The sequence below is a fragment of the Plasmodium fragile genome (assembly GCF_000956335.1).
Source record: "Plasmodium fragile strain nilgiri unplaced genomic scaffold supercont1.18, whole genome shotgun sequence".
Lineage (NCBI taxonomy): Eukaryota > Apicomplexa > Aconoidasida > Haemosporida > Plasmodiidae > Plasmodium > Plasmodium fragile.
The window spans coordinates 331,321-339,844 of NW_012192598.1; the positions used below are offsets into that span (position 1 = coordinate 331,321).

The following is an 8,524-nucleotide window of genomic DNA, read 5'->3' on the forward strand; positions in this document are numbered from 1 at the left end:
TAGGAGATCACTTAATTTGAGCGGAGATAAAAAAAAAAAAAAAAAAAAAAAAAAAAAAAAAATTGCGCCAAAATGTGGGATAAAGCTATTTCAGAAACTAAAAAATGGCTTGGTGGGGATTGTCCCCCCTGCCGCCGGGCTTGCGCACATTAGTATATTTGTTTACTTATGTACATTGTGTACAGAAGCACTACTTTACTACGTATATTTATTATATACGTGAATTTTACGCCTATACACCAACGTGACTTAAGGCTTACAAGGCCATACATAGCCATTTGCCGCGGAGCAGTGTACAATTGTACAGAATAACCGTAAGTTTATGCTATATTACAATAATATACGCGCAATTCAATCGTGTTTGTTTTCTTCGCGCAAAAATATATTTGCCGGAAAAATTAATTATACTCTTGTTATTTTGTGCCGATTCGTTACGTTCATTTTGCATGGAAGCAATTTTTGCTCCTTTCGTGAATCCATTTTTGTGGCTTTGATATTTTTTTTAAAGAAAAAATTCTTTTCTCTCTTCGTGCTTTTATTACTACTGTGTTGGTATTTGGCTTCACATCTCAGGCGTTTTCATGCAGAAGCGTTTTCACCGCTGCGTTTATGTTTTTGTTTGCTTCGTGTTTGCATATGCGAGCGCATGGTAAAAGTGTACATAATATGCGTTTATGTTTACATGTACATGTTTCTCGTGTACCTTTGCGTCCTTCCATATTATGACCATTACCCAACTCCAGTATAATTTCCCCTCCGTGTTATATGCATATAATTAAGCAGTACAGTGGTATAAATTCTATACTTTGCCCCTAACTGAATGTGGTGTTTATATACACATACACAGGCGAATAGGTAAAATGTACCCATTCCCCGTATGTAGTTTTTTCAGTAAATATTGGAAAAAGAAATTTTAAATATATCACCATGTACTTGTAAAAAATAAAAACAGTACATAACTTTTTGTATGTACCCATTTTGTGCGCGTTTCTAATGAGGAAAATATATGCATGAAAAGGGTTTTTTTTGCCGTTTTTGCAATTTTCGCAGTTTTGTATCTACTCTTTAAGAGTTTACACGTGTGCCTTCATTGCGCGCACGGTATTTCTCTCCTGTGCTTTTTTACCTCCATATGCATATGCCTACACGTACATAAATGTGTGCACTTTTTTGTGACCGTTCTGAATTCGTCATATATTTTTTTTTTAGTACATGTTTCCTCCATGATATTCCCTGTGCTCTGTACCGATTATGAAATTGGCACAGATTACGTACCTCGCGGTAGTACTTCTTACATTGGAGGCACGTAATCTGTACGCCACGCCCACTCGTGCATGAAGGTTGTTTTGTCCACGAATGTACAGCCTAGGAACGCATTTCTAGGTGCTAATTATTTCTATAAGTGCACACAGTACCCTAGAACATGTCCTATTTTCTCGTCTGCAAGGGGGGTAATGAACTTTTTTTATCACGTCTCCCCTAACGATTTAGCACCCATTTGAGCTGAATTAACCGAACGTGGTGTGGTTCCACACGTGTATACTTCGTGTGCCCATGTATACCACATATATATGATTTTTTTGGCGCAAATTTACGCCCCTGGATAATCCGCTTTTAAAATTTTCGCGAGAGTTACCGCGAAGTTGTGTTTGTCCGTGTTTGCTTTTGCATCTTGGCATCGTCGCATCGCTGCACCTTTGCATACGTGTATATTCCAGCCAGTTTGTAAACAGTAAACAGAATTTCGAATCGTAATTCGTATTAGTCAGTGTGTACAGCGGTACCCCTGCGACATTCTGCTTTACCAGATGGGTGTATATACTTACGGTACACATACACATATATATATGTGCTAACGCAGCCGTTTTTCTTTTGAACTTTTTTTATTTTGTTCAGTTTTGTTCCCCTCTTTGGCGTGTCCAATTTGTTAAAGCTTCCTTGAACTTTAATACATGTTCCATTTCTGCTTATCCACTTGGAATAGCGGAACCAATAATTTGTTTTAATGCTTTGTGTGTTAGAACTTCCTATGTGTTAAGCGTGTTAAAAGTGATGCCTAAGCATTGGCAGCTACATGCGTTTACGCGTAGTTGACCCTGATTTTAAATGGTCCAGAAGTAGGGTCAGCGTCGCTGAATTGCGTTCGTTTTTGCTTTTTCCATTATTGGATTACCCTCTTTTGGTTACCACATATTTGTGCTTCCCCGCCCCCTCTGTGTTCCCCATATTTTGCGGAGCAAGTGGCGACCGAGATCAACTGCTGATTCTCCTGAGAGTAAGAAAATCCGTTGTGCGCACAGAGTGTACTGTGCCTTCATCTAGATGTGTTCACCCTATTGACATTCAGCATTTTTGCGAATATGTGCCCCCGGTTTGTGTTATGTACGTACGAATGAATGAATACATGAATGTGTGTGTACCTGCGCGCCGTGGCGAATTTGTAAGCAGATATCGGTGGAGAGGCGAATCTGCAGCATCATGTACATAGGTACACACATGTGTATGAACATATATATATGCTTATATATATACACGTGAATACAGGAGGCGCGTTGTAACTCGCCGTTGTGCGTCCAACCAAATTCTTTAAAGTAAAACAATTTTGTTTCAAACTTTTTAATAAAACATTTTACTTCGTAAGGAGTAGTACGTGCGCGCATTTTTGTTTTTGCGTTGCTCTGTTGTATTGTATTGTATTGTGTTGTGTTGTGTTGTGTTGTGTTCTTTTTTTTTTTTTTTTTTTTTTTTTTTTTTTTTTTTTTTTTTTTTTTTTTTTTTTTTTTTTTTTTTTTTTTTTTTTTTTTTTTTTTTTTTTTTTTCAATTTTGGTTAAAATTCTCCAGTGCGCATATGTCATGTGTATATAAATATATGGGTCCCCAATTTTAGCATTTTGCACTGCGCATTTCGCTTGTACGTTTTTGGCGTTCAGACGGAAGGCGCAGATAAATGGGTGAAGAAAAAAAATCCGCCTTAGGAGTTAACACAGCGTGTGCGTGTATATGTATGTGTACACACGTGTATTTTTTGCACATTATTTCCGAAGCGTTGTAAAAATATTGGAAAAAAAAGGATCACGCAGCGTCATTTCGCCCACCGTCCGCAAGCGTTGCAGCACCTTGTGAAAGCATTTCGCGTATTTGAAAGCATAGAACAGTTGTACAACTCTTCTGTACGCTTGTATGATATACGTAGGTGCATCAAACCCGTGTTGTGATATATGCACGTGTGTGTTTTGAGTAGTGGGTTTAGCGCTAACTGTACAGCGGCCAACTTCTTATCTATCAACTTTCGTAACAGCCAACTGGGCGGCGCAGTCCGCGTGTCCCCGGCGCGAACACCATGGGGAATTTATTGAACAGCATAATTTTTAGGCCACACCCGCCGAGCTACTCGAAGAATCAGGAGGATTTGCACTTTTTCGAAACTAAGCATGGCAGTACGATATGCGGGGTTTTCATTGACAACAAGGCGGACACAACGGTTTTATTTAGTCACGCAAATGCAGAAGATATAGGAGATGTGATGCGCTTTTATCAGTACCGATTGAAACAATTAGGGTTGAATCTGTTTGCGTATGACTATAGCGGGTATGGGCACAGTTCAGGTTACCCCACGGAAATGCATGTGTACAATGATGTAGAGGCAGCATATGATTATTTAGTGAAGCAGTTACGCGTTCCAAGGCACAGCATAATAGCATATGGTAGGAGTTTAGGTTCAGCTGCATCTGTTCATCTAGCAACAAAGACTAATTTGCTGGGTCTAATTCTTTCAGCTCCATTAGCATCCATACATCGGGTGAAGTTAAAATTAAAATTTACCTTACCTTATGATTCCTTTTGCAACATTGACAAGGTACACATGATTAAGTGTCCCATTTTGTTTATCCATGGCACGAAGGACAAGCTTCTTTCCTATCACGGTACAGAAGAAATGATTCGAAGGACAAATGTGAATACCTATTTTATGTTTATAGAAGGAGGGGGCCATAACAATTTGGATAGCTCCTTTGGTAGTAAGGTAAATGCAGCCTTGGTAACTTTTCTTTATGTACTTAAAAATAATATTAGAGAAAATGTAAACAGTGTATATGACATATCCAATGTAAACATGCAGAAGTTAAGGAACATGTTCATTATGAATAATGCAAAGAATATTAAGGACAAAGTGAAAGAGAGAAACAGGAGAGGCGGAGAGGACAGTGGAGCGTTGACTGCTTCAGCAGAGAGTACAAATGGAGGACAGTCTGATATGAATAAAGGTACAGGCAGTAATGAAGTATTGAACTCCTTTATGAGTAATATGGAAAAATGGTATTCTAATGAGAGTGTGTTTAGGGTTAAGACGAAGGAGTCAGGTTATGATTCTTCTCACAGTGCTAGCAGTGTTGTAGGATCTGTTGAGTCCTGCACGAGATACATACCTGACAATACATTTTACGAGAGTGACACGAATATTACTTTTGAAGACCTTTGGAAGTATACGCGTGTGAACAATAACGTAGATAAAAGTAAAATGCATAATGGCAAGGCGAGCGGCGGTTCGTCTTGTAGCTCTTTGACCAAGCAGAGTGGGACAGGGAGAACTGACCGTACTGTAGTAGGCAATCGGGCAGGATACCGGGGAGGTAGTAGAGAACGTTACCCAGATGGCAGACGAATCGACAGTAGAGAAGGCAAGGACAAGAACCGCCTGAAGGGAGGATGTTCAAGTTACGTGTACAACCCTACGAAGAGAGAAAATGTGACGTCCTCCTCCCATATGAGCCACAGTCCAAGCCCTAGCAGCCGCAGCAATATCCACATGGGTAGCGAAAAGGACTTGGCGCAACGAGGGAATGTGAATTGCATGTATTATAGCTCATCAGAAAAAATGAACTCTAAAAGGTCGAGAGAGAGTAGAAATGTGTACACGGTGGATAGGGTGCCAAGGGTTTCCCTGGACATGAACAATGCTCTTCCCCCCGTGGATGAAAGGGGAAGCGGCAGCCTTCAGGGTAGTGACAGAAGCTATGCACACAGGGATGGGAAGTGTGATAACGGAAGGGAGCAGGCAATGGGGTCGCATAGAAATGGGAGGCAATGTTCGGCGGAGTCAAGAAGAGTGGGAGGTGTAGGTGGAGGAAAAGGAGGAATGTCCGGGATGAACACGGGGTCGTACTCGTCACGTGGTCATGTGATCCGGGGCATGAATAGCGACAATGACAGGATGTTTGAAGGGAAGGGTGGAGTAAATGGGAGCGCAAGTAACGTGAGCCTGGTGAGTGGCGCGTCCAAGGAGAGCAAAGCCAGCAATGTGAATAGTGAACCCTCCAAAGGGAGCAAGGTCAGCAGTTCGGATGCAGCGCCCAAGGACGAGAGAGCCAATGCAATGAGCGAGGGGAGGATTGCAATCAAAGGAGGAAGCAGCACGAGCGAACATGCATACGCGATTCCCTACTATTCCAAACGAGGAAACAACATACGTAAGGAAATGAAGAACAAAATAGGCGACATGAGTAGCCTCAAGTTAAACAGCTACCACGACTTTATCTACGGAATTAAGAAAACAAAATTGTTGAGTTCCCCAACCAGATTATGGAGCATGTAAGGATGGAAGTGTCTTCAGCTAGCAGCACCACTTTGAATAACCTGAATTCGTTGTTTTGACTAATGATCCATTTCGAATGAACATCGTGGGTATAAAAGGGGGGCGGGATTCGTGTCGTGCGGCATATGCGAGCGGTGAGTAGTAGGGACAAGACCGTTGGGAATAATACGGCATATGAATATATTTTCCCCATTTGGGGAGTATGTCACATGTAGCAAAGCGGGGCGATTTGTTTGCAGTTGGAGGGCCAGCCGAGGGCGCTTCTGTCCCCCCCCTTTGTTGTACTAAGGGTGTAGACCAGCTTGTTTTTGCAGCACTTTGAGGACGAATTCGTAGTAGGGAGAGCAGCCAGTGAAACGACGCGCAGTTACGTCAGGGAGTTGTATTACTGACATAGGTTTGAATCCCATGAAAAGTGCGCCACTGGGAAGTAGCTGTGATGGAATATATGGAATAGTAGTTTTTGGGTAGTTTGCTACCTAACGCCTCTCCAAGCTTAGGACGTCTGCCGGTGTACCATCGAACGTTCGTGAGTTTGTTTCTAATTACACATTAAAGGATTTACCCCTGTAGCACATTTGACCCAAACATTTGAGCACATATGTTTAATTTGTGGATAATGCTTATATGTATCTCCCGCGTGGGAGATATGAATTTTTTTTCTTTCCTTTTTTGAACACACATGCAGCGTTTCATTTGTGCATCCGTGCATGCGTTGATATGTGACTTTACCCCTTGGCGCGATTTAATTGGGAACGGGTCCCGGCATTTTTACGAAGTTTCCTGTCGTGTCATTTCATATGTCCTTTTCTTTGTGGTTATTGTTAAAGCCCCTTTTTAAAGTGATAGAAAGGTATCATCCATTTAGCAACTCTCCGTGCCCCCGTTTGTTTGTCCCCCCAAAAAATGAGTACTTATGGAAAAGAAGCGTCGTTTGTGGGACGTCTGGCTGCTCCGCGGACACAGTTTTTTGTTTTTCCTTACCGCTCACGCAACACATGAAGAGTTCACTTGGAAGTTTCAGGTGCATCAACATGTGTTCACATTTTTATGTAGTTTATGTGTGTATATGTGTTTATCTCCTCTTTTTATTCCCCACCGATTTTCCCTAAAATAAACTTTAAAATAAAAACTTAGCTTTAAACAACCATGTATTATACAAGATCATGTCTTGTTGACATGGTTTTTTTTTTTTTTTTTTTTTTATGGTATATGATGTAGCCATTTGGCAGGTTTCCCTTAATGTACAGGGAGAGCACCCATTGGTATAAACTTCCCCCCCCATCCTTTAACTCCTTAAAGACTGTCATAGTGGATGATCCCTTTGAAGTGAACATGTTTTCCGGATGGAAAACATATGGGTGCGTTTATTCTTTGTTCCATTAGCTTGTAATTTCAGTAAATGGGGATCCACATATTTTAGGCGGTCACACTCCCTGCATGAACAGCTAACAGGCTTCCAATTTAGGTTTGCGCACGAAGGGAGAATTGCCTGCCGCGGTGTGTCATCTGTGATGTATCGCTCGTGAGGATGAGTTTCCTTGCACGGTTAATCATATAAGGACGGGACAAAAAGGCATATTTTTTTTTTTTTTTCTCAATGGCGCTTAAAACGTGCAACATTTTTTGTTCCAAGGCGGCTCTATTTTGGTTAGTACATTTTGTATGTAAATGTGATAGATGTTCGTGTTGCCCATACATGTCCGTCATTTTTTTTAGCTGGGGTAATCGTGCGGCAACCCCATTTTGAAATTGCCCGTAGTATCGGCCCCCTCTCCTGTATTGTTGCTCAGTCCAGCGGTTGGAAATTTTAATGATTTTTTTTTTTTTTTTTTTTTTTTTTTTTTTTTTTTTTTTTTTTTTTTTTTTTTTTTTGCGAAGTTGTTCCTTCAACATACAGTTCACATTTTGAGTGCAACAAAGGCGTGGTGGTCCCCCTTGTTTGTGCCATTTTGGAGAATTTCCGAAACGGCTTTTTAATTTTCTCTGGTTGCGTTAGCGGACGAACATTTTTGGCCTCTTTCACGCGGGTTTTAAAATGCCGCAGGTTTGGAACAAAGCTGCAGGAATGTAGAGAAAATTATTAAGGGAATTAGGCTATGAATAATAGGAGTAAAGCGCATGTTAAAATAGTCGCCTGTTTTTTTTTTTGAGGGAAATTTGTTTACCATTTTGCCTCGAGAATTATCTTAGAAACGATTTGATTTGAGTATTTTTTTTGTTGCTTCCTTTGAGCAGTTTTGGCAGACCTCTATGCTACTGCGAACAGGGGGATGAGAGTGTAGCCGAACTGGTTATGTGGAACAGACTATGCTTCGCTCAGTGGTCCTTAGGGCTCTTCCCCTGTGCGCGCTCTGTTCGAAAGGGCGTATATACCCCTTGTGTAAACTCAATTTTGTGGAAACGCGATAGGACACAATGAACGTGAACAGCAAAAAGTTGCAGGTAATATGTGGGGCCTAAGAGGCGGTGGTATGGTGTGGCCACCAGTTGTAGGTGCGTGTGTGCTAGGTTTATGTGAGTATTTAAGAAGGATGCGTATCGCATGTGCATCACATCGTCGTCACACCGCTTTCCCCTCGCGCAGGTGAAGAACAAGAACGCAGCGGAGGTGCAGGTAACCGCGGAGCAGCTGATAAATGAGGCACTGGACCTGGAGGAAGTCGAGCAGAAGGTGAACTACAACCTGATTGACGAGGATGAGTTGAACGAATACAAAATAAGTAAGAGAAAAGAGTATGAAGACAAAATAAGGAAGAGAAGATACCTCATTAGCACGTACATAAAGTACGCCCTCTGGGAGGTGAAGCAAAAGGACATTAAAAGAGCAAGATCCATATTCGAAAGGGCATTAAATATAGACTACACAAATGTAAATTTGTGGTTAAAATATATAGAAGTAGAATTAATGAATAAAAATATAAACAGCGCTA

General features: G+C 41.2%; 2 protein-coding genes across 2 annotated transcripts in view; both read left to right on the top strand.

Annotated features, from left to right (window-relative positions):
- Nucleotides 1-3,341: 3,341 nt before the first annotated feature.
- On the top strand, nucleotides 3,342-5,591 carry AK88_02005 (uncharacterized protein; the record flags this gene model as incomplete). Its single annotated transcript, XM_012479640.1, has 1 exon — nucleotides 3,342-5,591. One exon carries the CDS (start codon nucleotides 3,342-3,344, stop codon nucleotides 5,589-5,591), a length of 2,250 nt encoding a protein of 749 aa, XP_012335063.1.
- Nucleotides 5,592-8,009: 2,418 nt separating this feature from the next.
- The window catches only part of AK88_02006 (uncharacterized protein), a gene marked incomplete at both ends in the record, with an annotated part of 767 nt that continues 252 nt past the window's right edge, over nucleotides 8,010-8,524 (top strand). Inside the window, 2 exons of the mRNA XM_012479641.1 lie at nucleotides 8,010-8,036; nucleotides 8,179-8,490. Coding sequence (XP_012335064.1) covers nucleotides 8,010-8,036; nucleotides 8,179-8,490 — 339 coding nt within the window. The remainder of the gene's footprint in view (nucleotides 8,037-8,178; nucleotides 8,491-8,524) is intronic.